At 40.1% G+C, this 21,849-nt stretch overlaps 1 protein-coding gene across 5 annotated transcripts in view; it reads right to left on the bottom strand.

Annotated features, from left to right (window-relative positions):
- LOC134349225 (uncharacterized) overlaps positions 1-21,849 on the bottom strand; it is a 155,789-nt gene that overhangs the window by 7,711 nt on the left and 126,229 nt on the right. For all 5 annotated transcript variants that reach the window (XM_063053236.1, XM_063053233.1, XM_063053232.1 and 2 more), the window contains 2 exons: positions 18,146-18,195; positions 11,428-11,534 (listed from right to left, as the gene is read on the bottom strand). In XM_063053236.1, coding sequence (XP_062909306.1) covers positions 11,428-11,534; positions 18,146-18,195 — 157 coding nt within the window. The remainder of the gene's footprint in view (positions 1-11,427; positions 11,535-18,145; positions 18,196-21,849) is intronic.

Here is a 21,849-nt window from a genome sequence, read left to right as displayed (position 1 = left end):
GAACGTGTGGAGTTTTTTGAGAATGTATCTAGTCAAGTAAGTGGGATGGAGTGGATACAGTGTCTTTAGATTTTCAGAATATCTAATCAAGGTCCCATCACAGGAGGTTAGTGAATCATGTCTTGGAATAATATATTAACATAGAGTAAAAGTTGATTAACAGGTCGAAAACAAAGAATTGACGTAAAAAAAGGTCATTCTCAGGTTGGCAGGCTATGACTATTAGGGCAATGCCAGTTGAGCTCGAACTACTCATAAGTACAGTAGTTCTACAAGTAGGTAAAATGTAGAGAAAATTTACAATAATGCTGCTGATACTTGAGGACCTGAGTTATAGTGAAAAGTTCAATAGGTTAGGGCTTTATTCACTGGGGCATAGGAGAATGAGGGGAGATCTTACAGAGGTATACAAAATTATGAAGAGTATAGATAGGATAAATACTTGCAGGCTTTATACACTCAGAATGAGTGAGAGTAGAACTAGAGACCTTACTTTAGGGTGAAAGGTGAAATGTATAAGAGGAATCTGAGGGGAATCTTTTTCACTCAGTGGGTGGTGTGAGTGTCGAACGAACTGCCAGTGGAAGTGGAAAATATGAGTTCAGTTGTAACATTTAAGAGAAGTTTGGATAGTTCCATGGATGAGATCCATATGTACAGGTGATGTAGGTGGGCTAAGCAATGTACTAGATGGGCTGAAGGGCCTGCCCCTGTGCTATAGTGTTCATTAACTCTATAATCTATATCAACGACTTGGTCAGGATGAGTGCACATATTATTTCCAAGTTTGCTGATGATACAAAATTACAGGAGAATCCGAGTAGCAAAAAGGCTTCATGGGGATATAGTCAGACCAAGTGACTGAGCAACAGTTTGACAGACGCAGTCTAATGTGAAAAAAAAAGTGACATATTTAGAAATTAAACAGAAATGTTGAGTGCCTTTTAAATTATGAGAGATTGGTAAATGTTGATGTTCAAAGGGACTTCAAAGTTCAATAGTACAAAGTAAATTTATTATCAAAGTACATACATGCCACTATACACAACACTGAACTTCGTTTTCTTGTGGATATTCTCAGTAAATCTAAGAACCATAATAGAATCAATGAAAGACTGCACCCAACAGGGTGGCAAACAACCAATGTGTACAAGACAACAAACTGGAAATTCTCTGGGGATTCAGCTGAAAGAGTGACTGGACTGGAAAACAGCATTGACTGTACTAGTGATGCCTCTGCCCTGACACTCTAAACAAATTTTATGCACTGATTCGAGGCATGCAACACAATGCTGGTTATAAAAGGTAACCCCATCAAGGTGAGCATCGACTGTCTGTAACAAATAACCTCTTCCTTAATATCAACAAGACAAAGCAGATGGTTATTGGCCTCAGGAGAACTCACACCACTCACACTTCCTTTTATGTCGGCGGCACTGCTGTGAAAACTGCAAGCAGTTTCAATCTCCTGGGAGTGCACATCACACACAACCTCCCATGGTCTCAGAACACGTACTACACAGTGTAGAAGTGCCTTTACTTTCTGAGGTTCGAAGGGAGCTGGACTTTGCACACCTGTACTCATGTCGTTCTGCACATGCGCATTAGAGATCATCCTGACAAGGGCTTGGTCTAAAGATTGCACTGCAGTGAACAGGAAGGCTCCACAATGCGTGGTCAAAGCTGTCCAACGCAGCACCGGATAAGTTTACCTGCCATCAAGGACATATATACAGTAGAATGTCCATCCATTAGATGTTCTTAAAATGTTGCTTATTTATTTATTTATAGAGATAAGGCGTGAAACAAGCCCTTCCAGCTACGCAACCCAGCAATCCCCCATTTAACCCTAGCCCAATCAAGGGACAATTTCCAATGTCCAATTAACCTACCAACCAGTACATCTTTGGACTGTGGGAGGAAACTGTAGCACCTGGAACAAACCCACGCAGTCACGGGAGAATGTACAAACTCCTTACAGGCGAAAATGATGCTAATGTACCTGCCTCCAATACTATTTCTGCAGTTCAATCCAAATAAGCACCACCCTCTGCATGAAGCTGCTGCCCCAAATGATTGCTTTAATTCTCTTGAAATTGATCTTAAACATGTACCCTCTAGTTTTTATCACTCCCATCCCTGGGAATTAATATATGTATGTTTTCACCCTGTCTATGCCCCACTCGATCGTATATATCTCTATCAGTTAACCCCTCAATCAGCTATATTCAAGGGAATAAAGCCTTAGTTGATGCAACTTCCTTAACTCAGGCCCCTAAATTAAGGCAACATCCTGGTAAATCTGCTCTGCATTTAATTTAATAACAGTTTTCCTGTAATAGGATGACAAAACTATACAATACTCCAAGTGCAATTTCATCAGTATTTTATCTAAGTGTAACATAACTTCCGAAATCTTACACTTAGTGCCCTGACTGAAGGCTAGCGTGCCAGATGCCTTCTTCACCATCCTATCTACTTAGAGCAATGCTGTCAGTGAACTACACACTTGTATCCTGGCTCCCTCTGTTCCATAATGCTCCGCAGGGCCCTACCATTCACTGTATATATCCTACCCTGGTTTGATCTAAAATGAAATTCCTCACATTGAAAGCTATTTGACAATCCTCAGCCCACATACACAGCTGATCAAGATCCTGTTAATTTGGCATAACCTTCTACAGTGGGCGATATTGCACACCTGTGGGCGGTAGGATTTTACAAGGAGGGGCGATAACAATAATGGGGCAGGGTGGGGGCACTTGGTAGAAAGTGAGGGGAGGGGAGCACCTGATGGATTACAGGGCTAATTTATGAAATGAATTATTTCTTATAAGAGTTTGATCCTCAGATCACTGATCACAATGATCACGTAATTGCCTCACCTCTTGCTAACTCACTGTTCTCCTAGACATTGCCTGAAGTGCATTATAGTTGTTGAAGAGCAATGTGACACTTCTGTATTTTGCATGTGATAAGAAACGTGTAGCTGGATCCTGGACTTCCTGTCTGGTCACCAGCAGGTGGTAAGAAAGGACTTCCTCACCTCTGCCCTTTTGACCCCCAACACAGGTGCCCCGTAGGGCTGTGTACTAAGGCCTCCTCCTTTCTGTATACCCATGACTGTGTCACCACCCACTGCTCCAATCTGCTATTTAAATTTGCTAACATCACTGCACTGATTGGCCTAATCTCAAATAATAATGAGGCAGTTTAGAAAGAAGTCATCACCCTGACACAGTGGTGTCAAGAAAACAACCTCTCCCTCAATGTCGTAAAAACAAAGGAGCAAGTTGAGGACTACAGGAGGAATGAGACAGGCTAACCCCTGTAGACATTAATAGATCTGGGGTTGAGAGGTTGAACAGCTTTAAGTTCCTTGGCATAAACATCACTGAGGACTTCACGTGGTCTGTACACCTCAGCTGTGTGGTGAAAAAGGCACAACAGCACCTCTTTCACTTTAGATGGTTGAAGAAGTTTGGTATGGGCCCCCAAATCCTAAGAACTTTCTACAGGGGCACAGTTGAGAGCATCCTGACTGGCTGCATCACTGCCTGGTATGGGAAGTGTACTTCCCTCAATCACAGGACTCTGCAGAGAGTGGTGCGGACAGCCAGCGCATCTGTAGATGTGAACTTCCCACTAATCAGGACATTTACAGAGACAGGTGTGTAAAAAGGGCCCAAAGGATCATTGGCGACCCAAGTCACCCCAACCACAAACTGTTCCAGCTGCTACCATCCGGGAAATGGTACCGCAGCATAAAAACCAGGACCTACAGGCTCTGGGACAGCTTCTTCCACCAGGCAATCAGTCTGATTAATTCATGCTGACACAACTGTATTTCTATGTTATATTGACTGTCCTGTTGTACATACTATTTATTATAAATTACTATAAATTGCACATTGCATATTTAGACAGACACATAACGTAAAGATTCTTACTCCTCCTGTATATGAAGGATGTAACCAGTAAAGTCAATTCAATTCAAATCAAATCTGGACTGAAGAAATTACGTTATTTCTGGGCCTGGCTAGCACATTATTGCCATTCTCTGCTGTAGTACAGAGTTAGTGAGTATGATCTCCATATTCTAATCCAGCAGGGACACAATTCCTGTGAACTAGGGTATGGATGTCACTGGGGTAAAGTTCAGAATCTACACTTTCCAATGGTCTTGACCACATTTCTCTACCCTGTGACCCAACCAAGATATCACTGCCCCACTATACCTTTAGACAGAGAGAGCATAAGACATAGAAACAGAATTAGGCCTTTTGGCCCATCGAGTCAGCTTTGCTATTTGATCTTGGCTGATCCATTTCCCTCTCAACCCCATTCTCCTGCCTTCTCCCCATAACTTTAAATGCATACAATGACCTGGCTTCCACAGCCACCTGTAGCAATATATTCCACAGACTTACCGCAGTCTGACTAAAGAAATTCATCCTCATCTCATTCTAAATGGATGTTCCCATATTCTGAGGTTGTGCTTTCTAGTTCCAGATTACCCCACTATAGAAATCATTCCCTCCACATTCACTCTATCTAGGCCTTTCAACATTTCATAGGTTTCAATGAGATCCCCCCTCTTTCTTCTATGTTCCAATGAGTAGAGAATCAGAGCCATCAAATGCTCCTTATATGATAAGCCTTTTATTCCCAGAATCACTTTAGCGAGTTTCCTTTGAACCCTTTCCTATGTCAACATAACTTTTCATAAATGATGGACCCAAAACTGCTCACAATACTCCGTGAAGCCTCACCAGTGTCTTATAAAGTCTTAGCATTACATCTTCATTTTTATATTCTAGTCCTCTTGAAATGAATGCAAACATTGCATTTTCCTTCCTCACCACAAATTCAACCTGCAAGTTAATCTTTAGGGGGGCCAGCACTATGATACCTAAGTTCCTTTGCACCTCAGATTTTTGAATTTTCTCCCCATTTAGAAAATAGTCTATGCTTTTATTCCTTCTACCAAAATGCATTGCCACACACTTCTAGACACTGAATTCCATCTGCAATTTCTTTGCCCATTCTCCTAATCTGTCTAAATCCTTCTGGAGCCTCTCTGCTTCGTCAGCACAACCTGTACCTTCATTTATCTTCATATCATCTGCAAACTTTGCCAGCAATTCATCAATTCCATCATTCAAATCATTGGCATACAACATAAAAAACGGTCTCAACACCGACCCCCGTGGAACACCAGTGGTCACAAGAATTCAATGATAAAAGGCTCCTTTTAATCCCATTCTTTGTCCCCCGAGCAATCAGCTAATGTTCTATCCATGCAAGGATTTTGCACATAATACCATTGGAGCTTATCCTGCTAAGCAGTCTCCTCTGCTGCATCTTGTCAAAGGCCTTCTGAGAATCCAAGTACACAACATCCACTGATTCTCGCAACACACATCAAAGTTGCTGGTGAACGCAGCAGGCCAGGCAGCATCTCTAGGAAGAGGTACAGTCGACATTTCAGGCCAAGACCATTCGTCAGGACTAACTGAAGGAAGAGCTAGTAAGAGATTTGAAAGTGGGAGGGGGAGGGGGAGATCCATAATGATAGGAGAAGACAGGAGGGGAGGGATGGAGCCAAGAGCTGGACAGGTGATTGGCAAAGGGGATATGAGAGGATCATGGGACAGGAGGTCCAGGGAGAAGGAAAAGGGGGAGGGGGAGAAACCCAGAAGATGGGCAAGGGGTATAGTCAGAGGGACAGAGGGAGAAAAAGGAGAGAGAGAAAGAATGTGTGTATATAAATAAATAACGGATGAGGTACGAGGGGGAGGTGGAGCATTAGCAGAAGTTAGAGAACTCAATGTTCATGCCATCAGGTTGGAGGCTACCCAGACAAAATATAAGATGTTGTTCCTCTAACCTGAGTGCGGCTTCGTCTTTACAGTAGGGGAGGCCGTGGATAGACGTATCAGAATGGGAATGGGATGTGGAATTAAAATGTGTGGCCACTGGGAGATCCTGCTTTCTCTGGCGGACAGAGCATAGGTGTTCAGCAAAACGATCTCCCAGTCTGCGTCGGGTCTCGCCAATGTATAGAAGGCCACATCCAGAGCACCAGACGCAGTATATCACCCCAGCCGACTCACAGGTGAAGTGTCGCCTCACCTGGAAGGACTGTCTGGGGCCCTGAATGGTAGTAAGGTAGGAAGTGTAAGGGCATGTGTAGCACTTGTTCCGTTTACAATGATAAGTGCCAGGAGGGAGATCAGTGGGGAGGGATGGGGGGTAAGAATGGATAAGGGAGTCGCGTAGGGAGCGATCCCTGCGGAAAGCAGAGAGAGCGGGGAGGGAAAGATGTGCTTAGTTGTGGGATCCCGTTGGAGGTGGCGGAAGTTACAGAGAATAATATGCTGGACCCGGAGGCTAGTGGGGTGGTAGGTGAGGACCAGGGGAACCCTATTCCTAGTGGGGTGGCGGGAAGATGGAGTGAGAGCAGATATGCGTGAAATGGGGGAGATGCATTTGAGAGCAGAGTTGATGGTGGAGGAAGGGAAGCCCCTTTCTTTAAAAAAGGAGGACACCTCCCTTGTCCTGGAATGAAAACCCTCATCCTGAGAGCAGATGCGGTGGAGATGGAGGAATTGCGAGAAGGGGATGGCATTTTTGCAAGAGGCATCCTGATATATCTATCCACGGCCTCCTCTACTGTAAAGATGAAGCCACACTCAGGTTGGAGGAACAACACCTTATATTCTGTCTGGGTAGCCTCCAACCTGATGGCATGAACATTGACTTCTCTAACTTCCGCTAATACCCCACCTCCCCCTCGTACCCCATCCGTTATTTATTTATATACACGCATTCTTTCTCTCTCTCTCCTTTTTCTCCCTCTGTCCCTCTGACTATACCCCTTGTCCATCCTCTGGCTTTTTCCCCCCTCCCCTTTTTCCTTCTCCCCAGACCTCCTGTCCCATGATCCTCTCATATCCCTTTTGCCAATCACCTGTCCAGCTCTTGGCTCCATCTCTCCCCCTCCTGTCTTCTCCTATCATTTTGGATCTCCCCCTCCCCCTCCCACTTTCAAATCTCTTACTAACTCTTCCTTCAGTTAGTCCTGACGAGGGGTCTCGGCCTGAAAAGTTGACTGTGCCTCTTCCTAGAGATGCTGCTTGGCCTGTTGCATTCACCAGCAACTTTGATGTGTGTTGCTTGAATTTCCAGCATTGCAGAATTCCTCGTGTTTGCGTTTTTAAATCCACTGATTCTCCTTTGTTTATCCTTCTTCTTAGTTCCTCAAAAAAAATTCAATATATTTGTCACGTAAGATTTTCCCTTAAGGAAACCATGCTGACTTTGAGCTATTTTATCAAACAGTCAGGGTATACCTGAGCTATGATGACATCATAACTTTAACCTTTATTGATCACAGTGCTCGATATTGGACTTAAACAATAGGCGACTGACCATGTTTATTAATCTATAATGAAAATGGCAGAAGCAGAGCAAATGAAATAGAACTGTAGATGGTATAATGTGGAGTATCTGAAATATGGAGTTATACCAGCCCCAAGCAACCAACTGCAGTCAATGACAATGTTGTGTGAAAATGTTTTTTTCAAATGGGCCAATGAATCCATCCAGGCTCCTTGAACATTTGAAGAGAATATACTCTGATAAAGCAAACGAGAACTTGATTTATTTTCAGTCACCTCGTGAAAATTTTCAGAAACAGCACACTTCAAAGCATGTTTGCCAGCACTCACTTGCAAAACGGTGATGGACTGCATGCTTCATGCAACATTTAATTGCTCAATGCTAAATTTGGAAACCCCCATACAATTGGAGAAAACGAGAATCGGCCAGCAGTACTGGAAGTTCTAAGTATAGTTTTACACAAGTCACCAGACCATATGTGATTCCACTTTTCAAAGATGAATCGATGAAATGTCTGAGAATGTGGAAAACACACCGTGCAGCATATTTAGGACAAAAGAATCTGCTCTGTAGTTGGATGAGTAAACTTTGCTAGGCAACGAATCTTTGTTTCTTGGTTATGTTGCTTTATAAAAGATAAAAGTGTGATTCAAAAATCATTATTTGCAAGGGGACTGGAAACAGATATGAAGTGAGAGTTGGATTGTTGAGCAATTTTTCAATGAGATGAACATTTCTTTTACCAACATTCTTGCTTGTGCAACAGATGGGGCATCATCACCACAGGATTACTGCTTTCTTGAAAAAAGCTGTATCTAACATATTTACCATTCACATAGATAAGATTTTGTTGTAAAAAAATTAAGCGATCAGCTGCAGAAATCATTAAATACTGTTATCACAGCGGTAAATAAAATCACCCATGTTCTCAATTCTACACTATTTTAAGAGCTTTGTATTAAGAATGATGAACAGTTTGAATGCTTCTGGTTGTACACTGAAGGCAGATGGTTTTCAAAAGGAGACTGCCTGAGATGCTTTTATGCTCTATTTGAAACTGATAAAATACTTTGAAGACTCGAATGTTTCATTCAGTAATCAACTCAAGAAAATCAGGCATGACATTGCTTATTTGTCAGAATTATTAACAACGTCTAATGAAATCAATCTTCAATTGCAAGGAAATGATGTGAATCTTATCAAAGTCAAATCAGTTGTCTCCACGTTTCTGTCCAAGTTAACCCTATTTAAGTGCAACATTTTCCAATTTCTGGACCTCTTTGATTTGGAAGAGAAAGAAAGAATACCAGATGACGATCTTCAAGTATACTTTGCTCACCTGGGTGAGCTGCATACAGATAAGTCAGAGAGATTTCAGGATCTTCTCTTGATCCAAATTCCAAATCCATTCCTGAACACTTGTAGTGAGTAATTAACAGGAAGAATGGAGGAGAAACTGATCTCACTACAAAATGACTGAGCTGAAGCAAAGGTTCAAAAAATCATATCAGCCTTGTTTTTGCAGAAAGAAATATCTGACTGCTATTCTTCACTGCAGAAAATATTAATCGAGCGTGGTTTCAGTGCAGACACACAACTTCTTTCAAAGCAACGAAACAGACTGCAAGTTATTGAACGTGGAGATCTGAGACTCCTTTTGAGTGATATTCAGCCTAATGTTGAGCTGTTGCTATCAACCCTATCCATCTTATTGTAAGGTGAAAAAACATAGAACTAGTGAACAGTTGAACTACTAATCTATGCTCTAAAATTGTTGATGAAATTTGTTTTTACTGTAGTTATGTAAAGTAATGATTTTATTTACAGCTTTAAATAGATTTGAATAAGTTTTGCAATTATTATCACTGCTTTGAATTTGCAGTTCATATTTTTCACTGTGCATTGTAAATCAAAATTTTTAAATGATTTATGTATTTGCTGGAAAATGAGAGAGGGGATGCTGGGGATGCGTTCTGGTAGCCAAGGGGTCAGAAACCGAGAAAAAGTTTGGGGAACCATTGTTCTACATCATCTCCAACACAACCTATTTTAGTATTCACATCTGTCTTGTCTTGCCTTGTCCATACTGCACCAATTGCCACTGCTGGGCTATAAATGTGCAGGAGCAATGTGTGGTTAAGTGCCTTGCTCAAGGACACAACACGCTACCTCAGACGAGGCTCAAACTCGTGACCTTCAGATGACTAGTCCAACGCCTTAACCACTTGTCCACGCACCAACATCTGAACTGGTCGTTTGAATGTACAGTACAAGATATGGTTAGTACTACTTACTTACCATGCCTTGTACATTCACATCTAACTTGTTTACTGTATATAATCAGTAGGTCCGATGGCACCACAAGACATAGGCCTCTTACCTGAGTAACAACCCTCAACCATCACCTTGTTTCTTACTGAATGCAATTCATTATCTTGACCTGGATCTCATGCAATCTAACCTTCCTGACTGGCCTGCCATGACATACCTTGTCAAAGGCGTCACTAGTCCAGGTAAACAACTTCCCCTGCAACACCCTTATCTACCTTCATCTACCCTTGTGGTTATCTTCTCAAAGAACTCCAACAGATATGTCAGATGCAACTTCCCACACACAAATCCATGTTGACTGTTCTGAGTCAGATCTTGTCTCTCCAGATGTTAGTAGATTCTCTTCCTTAGAATCCATTCCAGCAAGTTACCCATGCTGATATTACATTCACTTGCCTGTAGTTTCCTGACTAGTTTTTGCTACTCTTTTTAAATAAACGTACTGCATCCTCTGGAACCTCACCAGCAGCCATGGACGAAGCAAAAGTCAGGCCCTGTGGATTTATCCCCCTAAAACTACTTTAAAACCCCAATATTTTTCTGCTAATTCTTATAGGATCCAGGACAACACTACTCATTTCCCCCATTTCCTTACTTTCTACCATTTTCCCCATGGTAAAAATTGAAGAGAAATATTCATTAAAAATCTCTTCTGTTTCCTTTGGTTCTACAGCTATGTGATCTTTAAGGGCACCTATTTTATCCTTAGCCACCCTTTTACTCTTAATATTCATTGATATACTCTGAATGAGGTCTCTATATTGATCTGTGCCTTTTAAAGTGTACAATGGTTTTCTTATTCAGAAAGACAAAGACTGTTTTGTTCATGGGTTGGCTCCAACAAATTCCTGTTGCACATTTTCCTTTATTGCCTACGGACAGCACGAAGGAAAATACAGCTCTTGGGACTTGAGCCACATTCAGACACCAGAGAGCCAATGGTTAGAGCTTTATTTGGGACTTTTTTGGGCTGCTGGCCAAAACAAGAAGCCTGAAATTTGGTGTCCAGGGATTGAAACCTTTAACAGTGTGGGGACGAATGGCAGGGACAAGGACCTCAGGTGGGTGCAGGAGGTTGGAAATTCAGATCTTGATATTCATGGTGGGATGACACAGTTGAGCAGGGGGCGAGTGTAGTACAAAGGAAAATAGATCACTTAGATAATTAAAGAGTACCTACTTGGGGTGGGTTACCAGCAACGGGCTGAGAAGTACTGTAAGAGCCCACCTTTAATTAGTGCTGCTGCACTATTAAAACCTGGTTGAAGAGATACCAATGATAGATATACCTCAGAACAATATAGCCTAATTTCTTAACAATATGTGCGGAGAAAATGGCATTATCCCATTGGCAATCAACAAAGGCATAAAAGGGCAAATTGTAAATGCTTGGATAAATTTTTGGGCCCATGTGATTGCAATTATGCTCTGGAAATAGGCAACCTTGGACATGTACAGTAATCAGAATATGTCTGAATTTCAGGCCATCGTGAATAGTGCAGATTCAAAGTGAAAGTGAACTGAGGGCTGCCTAATATGAGGCAGCTGAGTAATTGCATTTTGTGGTACAGGCAATACTTGCTTTACATCTTGTGACTCATTCTACAGTGAAATGATTCTTATACATTTCAATCTATGGGACTCTAAAGAATACAACATGATTAAAATGTACATTAAAATATTCATACTTACCTAAGTACCAACCATCATCCCATTTGCTAATAACACTAACAAGGTCTCCTTCTCTGAGTTCCAATTCATCATCTTTGTTGGGAGCAAAGGAATACAAAGCCAAGTATCTGCAATATAAATGAGTTTTATCACCATTTTTGGCTTTGTATCTCATTCACACAGAGAAACCGTTTCTTTTAGCTTTTCATTCACGTTTCTGACAGTACAGGAAAAAAATGCACCAGTTTCTGACAGTACAGAAAAAAAAGCTTTTTGAAGGTTTTGAATAGCTTTATTCTGTAACTGCATTCTTGAACGAATAGGGCAGAACATAAATTGAGTCATTCTTCTACCATCCATTTTTCCTGAGGGTAAGTACTGTGTGCCCAGCTCTGCTTTAACATACAGGGAATTTACAAGGCTGAATTCACATCCTGTCCCTCTGAACAACAATAGACTGTCATTGTAAAGCATGCTGAACACAACAAAACACTGCAGGGTATTTCACAAGAGTACTGTCAGAAACAACTTTACAACAAGCTGCACTAGGCAGATGATCAAAAGATTGTTCAGAAAAGTTGGTTTTGGTTCCCTTGAAGGAAGTAAAAGAGGATGGGGAGTAAATCGCAGAGCCTTGGGTCTTGGCTGCAGAAGGTTGGATCAACAACAGTGGACAAAATAAAGAAGTGATTAAGATGCCCAAGGTCGAGAAACTCAGACATATTGAAGGATTGTAGTTCTGGAGGAGGGAGGAAATCTGTTGTAATAGCCAAAACAAGAAAGTGAATTTTTAACAAGTGGCTTTTTAAGTGAATTTCAAAAAGGCACCTCGGTAGCGTAGCGGTTAGTGTGACGCTATTGCAGCTTGGGGCATCGGAGCTTGGAGTTCATTTCTGGCGCTGTCTGTAAGGAGTTTGTATGTTCTCCCTGTGTGTGATCCAGTTTCCTCCCACAGTCCAAAGACTTGTTAGTAGGTTAATCAGTCATTGTCAATTGTCCTGTAAATAGGTAGGTTGCTGGGCGGTGTGGCACATTGGTCCGGAGGGGACTATTCTGCACTGTATCTCTAAATAAATAAACAATAATAAATATTGCTTAAATGGAACCCAATATCCATCAGAAATTTGAGTTGATTGGGACTTGATGGTGGTTGGAGCAATTCAACGGGGCTGTTTATAACTTAAAGTTTCTGGGGAAGAGAACAAAGGAAGCTACCTAGAACTATGAAAGCCACACTCAGGTTGGAGGAACAACACCTTATATTCCATCTGGGTAGCCTCTAACCTGATGGCATGAACATTGACTTCTCTAACTTCCGCTAATGCCTCACCTCCCCCTCGTACCCCATCCATTATTTATTTTTATACACACATTCTTTCTCTCACTCTCCTTTTTCTCCCTCACCTTGCCCATCCTCTGGGTTACCCGCCCTTGTCTTTCTCCCTGGGCCTCCTGTCCCACGATCCTCTCATATCCCCTTTGCCAATCACCTGTCCAGCTCTTGGCTCCATCCCTCCCCCTCCTGTCTTCTCCCATCATTTTGGATCTCCCCCTCCCCCTCCCACTTTCAAATCTCTTACTAACTCTTCCTTCAGTTAGTCCTGATGAAGGGTCTCGGCCTGAAACGTCGACTATACTACTCCTAGAGATGCTGCCTGGCCTGCTGCGTTCACCAGCAACTTTGATGTGTGTTGCTTGAATTTCCAGCATCTGCAGAATTCCTGTTGATTGCTGACTAGAAGTATGTTGGAATGGACATTACGCAGTCTCAACCAATTAAAGATTAGTGGTTAGACACATACATCAAAGTTATCAGCAGTATCACTATGTAGTTTTAGCTTTTATCCCTGTCCAAATAATAAAAAATTATAATATTTTTTCATAATGACAGTGTACTTCCTTAATCATTAGAACCGCTATATTTTGGATGCTATATCAAACTAAACCTGTTCCCCCCCCCCCCGCCCTCAGACAGATGTAAAGGATCACAGTACTTTACTAAAGAATAATAAGACAGTTAGTGTGATGCTTTAATGTTTAACCCTCAACCAATATCTGAATTGCTTGGTTATTATCAAACTTCTTGTGGGAGTTTTCCATGAATAAATTATCTTACGTTCAGTATAATAACATCTGCACTTCAAAAGTGAAATAAAAGCAAAATATAACTAATTTTCTCAGCTAGGCAGTCTGCATCTGTGCAGAGAGAAACAGATTCAGCATTTCAAGTGGATGACCTGTCAGGAGCTATCAGTAGTTCATGGGCTCTAAAGCAGTTTACAATAGCTTGAACATGAAAGGTGCTTCATTTCTTTTAATTTGCATTGCTGGGACACAAAAAGGCAAATTTAAAAATCTCAGCATCTGAGCTCTTTAAAGTTCAGTTTTAAAAAATAAAATATGCATCTTGATTCCTAACGAACAAGAAAATAGCAGTTGACATCTTCCTTAGAGCTCTCAGCTGCTAGATTCTTCCTATATTTATGTATGGCTGAGAGTCATGGACCATCACAAAATGCAATGGAAAAAAGAAACAATGCAGCAGAGGTGTGGTTCCTCAGAAGAATGCTATGCATATCATATATGGACAGGATAACCAACGAAGAAGTTTTACAGAGAACGAAAACAAAATATACATTACTTTAAAAAATCAGAAAACAGCAATCAAAATTCTTTGGACACATCATGGAAAGAGAGACATTAGAGCATTTAGTTACAACTGGAAAGCTGGAAGGTAGAAGCAGAAACAGACAGAGACTGAAGATGATAGATGGAATAACATCATGGTTAGAAACAGGGGAGGCAACAACTACAATTCGGAGGGTCAGGGACCGTGATGGATGGAGAGACATGATCGCCCATGCCGAATGTCAAGGCGCCTGAATATATATATATCTTGATTACTTTTTTTTAATAAATATACAGTGGATTCTGATTAATTGGGATATATTGGGACCAGTACATTTTGGCCCAATTAAGCAACTGTCTCAATTAGCCTTAGTTTCATGGAAATGGTTTAAAAGGTATATAAATAAAGATAAACTATCATTGAACTGAGTAACAAATTATGTATTTAAATGAAGTACAGAACAGTTTGCTTTATCGACTACACAAAAGCATTTGATAAAGTGAAGCACAATAAGTTATTTGAAATATTACAGAAAATTCTAGATCTAGATTCGAGAGACGTCCGCCTTATCAGAAATCTGTACTGGGAACAAACTGCCGCTGTAAGAATAGATGGAGAAGTGAGTCAGTTTACAAAAATCAAGAGAGGCGTTAGACAAGGATGTGTTTTCTCCCCTGATTTATTTAATGTGTACAGTGAAACAATATTACAAAAAATAAGAGACATCTTAGGAATCAAAGTTGGTGGTGAAAACATCAATCATTTCAGATATGCAGATGACAGTGTGTTAATTGCAAGCACAGAGGAAGAACTACAAAACTTAATTGATACAGTTGTTGAAGAAAGTGCAAAGACCTATCTATCAATTGCAAAAAGACAGAATGTATGGTGATATGCAAAAAGAAGGAGAATCCCATTTGCAGGCTGAGAATAAATGGGGAAGATGTAAAACAAGTACAGAACTTTTGCTACTTAGGAAGCTGTGTGACATCAGATGGCAGGTGCGACATGGACATCAAAAGAAGAATAGGGATGGCAAAAGACACCTTTACAAGAATGAAGAGTATACTGACCAATACTAAACTAGGCATGACAACCCACCTCAGAGTACTGAAATGTTACGTTTATCCAGTTATGTAATATGTTGGACAATATCTAGTAACATGAGGAAACAAAATGAAGCAGCAGAGATGTGGATTTTGAGGAGAATGCAAAGGATATCTTGGATGAAAAGAAAATCTAACAAGGATGTCATGAACAGAGCAAACACAAAAAAATAAATAATGTATGAGATCATGAAAAGGCAACATAACTTCATTGGACATGTGATTAGGAAAGAGGAGTTAGAATGCACGGTAATTATGGGAAAGATTGAAGGGAAGAAAACAAGAGGAAGACAAAGACAAATGATGATGGAGACAGCAGTCAGAGAACTGGAAGTGAATACCAATGAATTGATCCACTTGACCTGAAACAGGAGTGTGTGGGCGATGGCAGCCAAAGCTCAAACTGGGCACAGCAGCTGATGATGATGATGACAAAATAAATTAGAACACTACCAATACCATTACAATAATATAAAACTGTGTATTAAATCCTAATGGCTATTGACAGAGGAATTCATTCACTGTACACTGCTGTTCTTTTGATTGACTGTAAATGAACAAAAACAGTGCAGACACCTAGTGCAGATAATAGACTGCCTTCACAAAATGCTTTTGACATTTGCATACTTCAAATCTTCATTTTCATTGTAACATTCAAGATGATTATTGATACTTTCAAATTCTTCATAGTTCTTAACTTGTTGAAGTAGTGAAATTATTTCATTTTCACTCCTGGCTGTTTCTGACATTTCCATGCCTGAATGCTTGAAACTGCAGTGAGCGAAACAGTTCTGAATTGTCTTACTGCTTATTTCTTGCCAACTATCAGTGACAAAAATTACTGATTTTTTAACAGAAACACGCAACAGATGCCTTTTAAGGACTGTCCACTCTAAGCATGGTGTAGAGCCCAACAGCTATATAAATGCATACAACTGACACTGGTTAGAAACTGTTTGGCAACAGCCTCCTGTCCAAAATTAAGCAGTGTAATGCCCCAAATAAACAAAGGGAATCCTAGCTATTTTCTTGATTAGTTTTTGTTCTTTCAGAGTTGTCCAAAATAATCTGCTGTCCCGATTAATCAATAGCCCAATTAAATGGAATCCACTGTATATGAATATACTAAATACCATGTGATGAGTTTTAGTTTTAAACAAATATAGCACAGAAATAGAAAAAAGTAATACAAGTATGCAGCTAGTTTTACAGAAGTACTGAGTTGAATAATTTCTGGCTCAAAAGGTCAAGCTCAAATCCTGGAGTTCACAACCTATGGACTCACTTTCAAGGACTCCACAACTCACATTACTAATGTTATTTATTTATTTACTTATTGTTATTTATTTTATTTAACGCATTTGCACAGTTTGTCTTCTTTTGCATATCGGCTGTTTTTCAGTCTTTGTGTGTAGCTTTTCATTTATTCTATTGCATTTCTTCTTTCTACTATGAAATTCACAAGAAAGCTCACAAGAAAATGAAATTCAGAGTAGTATGATAATAAACTTACTTTGATCGTTGAAATTTGAACTAGATTTCTTGTGGCATAATTGGAGAATACTTAGTCTGTCACATGATCTCTCTGAGATATCCAAATGATCCTGGATTTGTCTCTCCAAAGCATTGTGCCTCTCATCTTTTTCCATGCAGAATTGCAACACACTTCTCCAACATTATGGCCTAGCTTTTCCCAATGTCTCAAAGAGGTGAATGTAGATTAATTGGCTGATGTCAATTATCCCTTTATGTAGATTAGCAGTAAAAGGTGAACTGATGGGCTTGTCTGTGAGAGAACAAGTTCGAGTACAGAGAAACACGGAGAGGGAGGTGAGAGTTATGGAATTGATCCTTTGGAGCTGTAAGGATCTGATGGGCCATGCTTTATCTCCCGTGTTATTATAAGCATACCTTTGTTAAGATAGCCCATAAAAATAGAACATTTTGGCCAATCATCTATTGTAACAGTTCCTGTAGTCCAGTGTCAAATTTTGTTTAATAATATATTAATATGCATTAATATATTTTGCCATTTTAAAATTGCTTAATAAATGTCAGTTTTTGCTTTTGTAGATCTTATAATCTGAAAGTATTATCTCTTTTCCTGAGCATTGACTGAAATTCACTTTCAAGTTTAATCTTCATGCCAAGTTTCAGCTTTTACGATCTAAACCTCGGTAGACTGTTAACAGTATTCACAGATAGGATCCTTTTTCCTGCTCCAATGCTTGAACCAAAGTAAACAAATATATTGTCAATTTTACCATTTTGCTCAAGAGGTACTACCATCAGTGACATATATTGAAAAGAAACATACTCCAGTGTTTCCCCAGAAAACACACTTTGCTACCTGCCCTATCTGCACCGTATAAAATAATTACCAGCTCTTTCTGCATAATGTAAGATTAATCTTTTTTTCCATATTTCTCTTCTCCTTCCACACAATCATTGATTGCATAGAACAGATTATGTGTTCTGTCAAGCAGAATTAGATCATAAGACCATAAGACATAGGAGCAGAATTAGGCCATTCAACCCATTGAGTCAGCTTCACCATTCCATCATGGATGATTTATTATTCCTCTCAAACCTATCCTCCTTGTCTTCTCCCAGTAATCTTTGATTCCCTTACTAATCAAAAATCTATCAACCTCCTCTTTAAATATTCCCAATGACTTGGCCTCCACAGCCGTCTGTGGCAATGAATTCCACTGAATTCCACAGATTTCACCACCCTCTGGCTAAAGAAATTCCTCCTTGTGACTGTTCTAATGGGACATCCTTCTACTCTGAGGTTGTGAGATCTTGTCCCTGGACTCTCCTAATATTGAAAACATACTTTCAGAGTCTATTCTGTCCACTGTCTGTTCTGCTCTGTCTCTGTCTTTCAATATTTGGTAGGTTTCAATGAGGTCCTTTCATTCCTCTAAACTTCAGTATTCTTGTAGATTGTTGACTGTATTTGAAGCACTATTTTTAACACCTGCAGAAATAAAATACTTACATTTCTTCACCATGCTGAATGTTCTTATTATTCACATTTCTTTGATGAAGCTACAAAAAACATAAAGACATCCTTTAAAACTATGGACAGAGTAGCATTAGATGAGCAGATAGTTGAGGAATGAATTTAATTTGCAGCTATGTACATCTATTTTGAGAAAAGTAGAATGTCTTTATCTCTATGATTTACCAATATATTTTAAAATAAGACTACTTTTGTAGGAGTCATTCTGGAGACATCTGTGTATCTATCAACATCTCATGGTTTTTATAATCCCCTGAGATCCTAGTGAGGAATTGATGGTTTTCAAGTCTCTCGCAAATATTTCAATATCTCTGCCAAAATGAATGACGCTATGCAGCAACAGTGGAGGTCAAATGACCCATAATTTATCTGGATTTGTGCTCATTAAAGCTTTAACAATTTTCAACATGATGAAATTCTTCCTTTTATGTGCCTGTATTAAGTCTCAAGTCAAAGAAAATGGTTGGGTTTCTAGGTCTGCAGTAAGTTATGATTCTAAAAGTAAGAGCTGCCATCTGAATATTCAACAGAAATACAGATTTTCATTCTTTCATGAAAGAAAAACATTTTCTACTGAATTATCTCATAAGTCGACATCTAAGATGGAAATCATTTGAATATTTATCAGTGTCACATTCTTTGCTGGCCTTTAAGTTCATCATTAAAGGAAACCTTATAAAGGTATACAACCTCAGCTAACATGACATCAGTAGATCCACTCCACTGATATTTTGAATAAAAATTTTAAAAAGTGTGGGGAGACCTTCTCAATAAGTATGGAAATAACATATGCTCCAATCATTCACAGTTCAATTTGTACATGATTTGCATATACAGTACATTTAGCACCAATCTCAGGAGCATTATTTGAAAATGTATCTGCCACATACTTTAGTGGACATTTTCTTTACTTTCAAAACAAGCACAGTCCATAATATTAAATGGGCTATTTCTAACCTGTACAGGATGAAGGCTGTGGAAAGAAAACTTTCAGGTCAAACATGTTATTAAAGCAAGGTTATTGGCACATTAATATAGAAACATAGAAAATAGGTGCAGGAATAGGCCATTCGGCCCTTCGAGCCTGCACCGCCATTCAGTATGATCGTGGCTGATCATCCAACTCAGAACCCTGCACCAGCCTTCCCTCCATGCCTCCTGATCCCTTTAGCCACCAGGACCATATCTAACTCCCTCTTAAATATAGCCAATGAACTGGCCTACCACACTACAACATATTCAAGGGGTAAAGAGAAAAGACGCCCTATTGGCTTTATGTGAATGAGATAACAATGTCAATGTGTTTGAAGGAGTAATGACTAGAAGGTTATTCCACAGGTAGTAGCATGAGCATGCCATGTAGTTGTGACAGCAAACTGCACCATTCCATCTCCAACATTAAGTTATTTGACTTGAACTGAATTAATTTCAGAGCCAGGGCACAAACTTGGTGCAAATATGTAGACACTACTAACTAGAGATGAATTTCCAGGCAAGATTTTTTTTTGAATTCAGAAAGCAAACTGAGTGTTTTCATATGTCATACGACAAAATATAAGCAGTTCACTGACGGCTAGCACCAACATTTAGAGCTGTGAGCATTCTTTTTCTGTAGAAATTATGATTTTGGCTCATGAAAATTTTTTCTATTCTTGAATAGATGAGGCACTCAAGTAAAAATTTAACAGTGTGTGTGGTACAAGAGAGAAATTGGCTCATTTATTTACAGTTTGCAGTAATTTTGTATTATCTAAACATTGTTTCTTTTCATAACTGACTGAACCGTATAGAACATGTTTCAGTGATGTGTTAATAGATGGACAGAATGCCAAAAGGGTGAAAGTTGTATCAAATTTACCTTAAGAAGTGCAATATGCAACAAAGAATATAAATGAATATTTACAGACAATGGGATAGTGAAGATTCTAAGGCACAAGGTATCCCAGTAAAAATTCCAAAATACGAACTTGCAGTCCTGTTTACAGCATGCAAACTTTGAGTTTGCAATCAGCAATTAATTTACATTGTGACACTTATTGTCCTATGAAGCTGTGCTTGTATGATGATCGTTCTGCCATCAGCATTGCTTTCACTGATGTCCACCTCTGCAGGTCTTCTCTAGCTACAGACAGGGACAAGGAAACGCCAGTGTAACACAACAGCCAGGCTGTAACTTAGTAACATATTTAGTTTGGAATAAAAATAGCACAAAGGAATAGTCATGATGATTGCTGCCAGGATAGTGAATGCAAATCTACGTGATCAGAATCAGGTTTAATATTACATGCCTATATTGTGAAATCTGTGGTCATGCAGCAGCAGTGAAATGAAATAAAGTTAAATTAAATAAATAGAGCAAAAACAGAAAAAAGTAGTGAGCTAGTGTTCATGGGTTCAATGTTCATACAGAAATTAGGTGGCAGAGGGGAAGAATCGTTTCTGAATTGTCGAGTGTGTGCTTTCAGGCTTCTGTACCTCCTCCCTGATGGTAGCAATGAGAAGAGGACATGTCCTGGGTAATGGAGGGGACAGTTCATTAATGATGGATGCCACCTTTTTTGAGGTATTATCGCTCCTTGAAGATGTCCTGGATGCTGGGGAGCTAGTGCGCATAATGGAGCTGACTGAGTTCACAACTTTCTGCAGCTTATTTCAATCCTGTGCAGTGCCCCCCTCCACCACACCACATACCAGGCAGTCATTCAATCAGTTAGAATGTTCTCCATGGTACTTCTGTAGAAATTCACGAGTGTCTTCAATGACATACCAAACCTTCTCAATCTCCTAATGGAATGTAGATGCTGTCCTGCCTTCTTCGCAACTGCATCGAAATGCTGGACCCAGGATAGATCCTCAGAGATGTTGATACCCAGGAACCTGAAATTGCCCACTCTTTCCACTACTGATCCCTCAATGAGGATTGGTGCCTGTCCCCTTGTCTTACACTTTCTGAAGTCCACAATCAATTCTTTGATCTTATTGTCATTGAGTCCAAGGTTGTTGCCTGTCTTGTCAAAACTCTGGATATTGAAGGGGGAGTGGTGCGGAAAGATTTCTTTCAATTAATAAGGGTGGTAATATAGAGCTTGCAAGATATAGCAAGAGCTTGCAAGCCTCATATCACAGCCAGCCTCCCCTCATCACTGGATCCTCTTCAGTTTGCTAATCGTCCAAATCGCTCTACGAAGGATGCAATATCCATTACACTGCACACAGTTCTCTCTCACTTGGACAACAAAGACACTTATGCCAGAATCCTGTACATTGATTTCACTTTAGTGTTCAATACCATCATCCCGCAGAGACTAGTGGAGAAACTGTCGCTGCTTGGCCTTAGCACTGCCACCTGTCGCTGGATTCTGGATTTCTTGACAGAGAGACCACAGTCAGTCCGTGTTGGCAGGAACATCTCTGACTCCATCACACTGAGCACTGGATCCCCACAAGGCTGTGTGCTTAGCCATTGCTGTTTACACTGCTAACACATGGCTGTGCAGCCAGATTCAAGGAGAACCTGATCATTAAATTTGCAGGTGATACCACAGTGGTGGGGCTCATCAGCAAAAATGATGAAACAATGTACAGGAAGGAGGTCAAACAGCTAGAGAGCTGGTGCAGGGATAACAACTTGATGCTTAATGTTACCAAAACCAAGGAGATGATCGTCGATTTCAGACGGT

This window comes from Mobula hypostoma, chromosome 7 (assembly GCF_963921235.1).
Source record: "Mobula hypostoma chromosome 7, sMobHyp1.1, whole genome shotgun sequence".
In the NCBI taxonomy this organism is placed as follows: domain Eukaryota; kingdom Metazoa; phylum Chordata; class Chondrichthyes; order Myliobatiformes; family Myliobatidae; genus Mobula; species Mobula hypostoma.
This window is presented reverse-complemented; position numbering and strand designations above follow the sequence as displayed.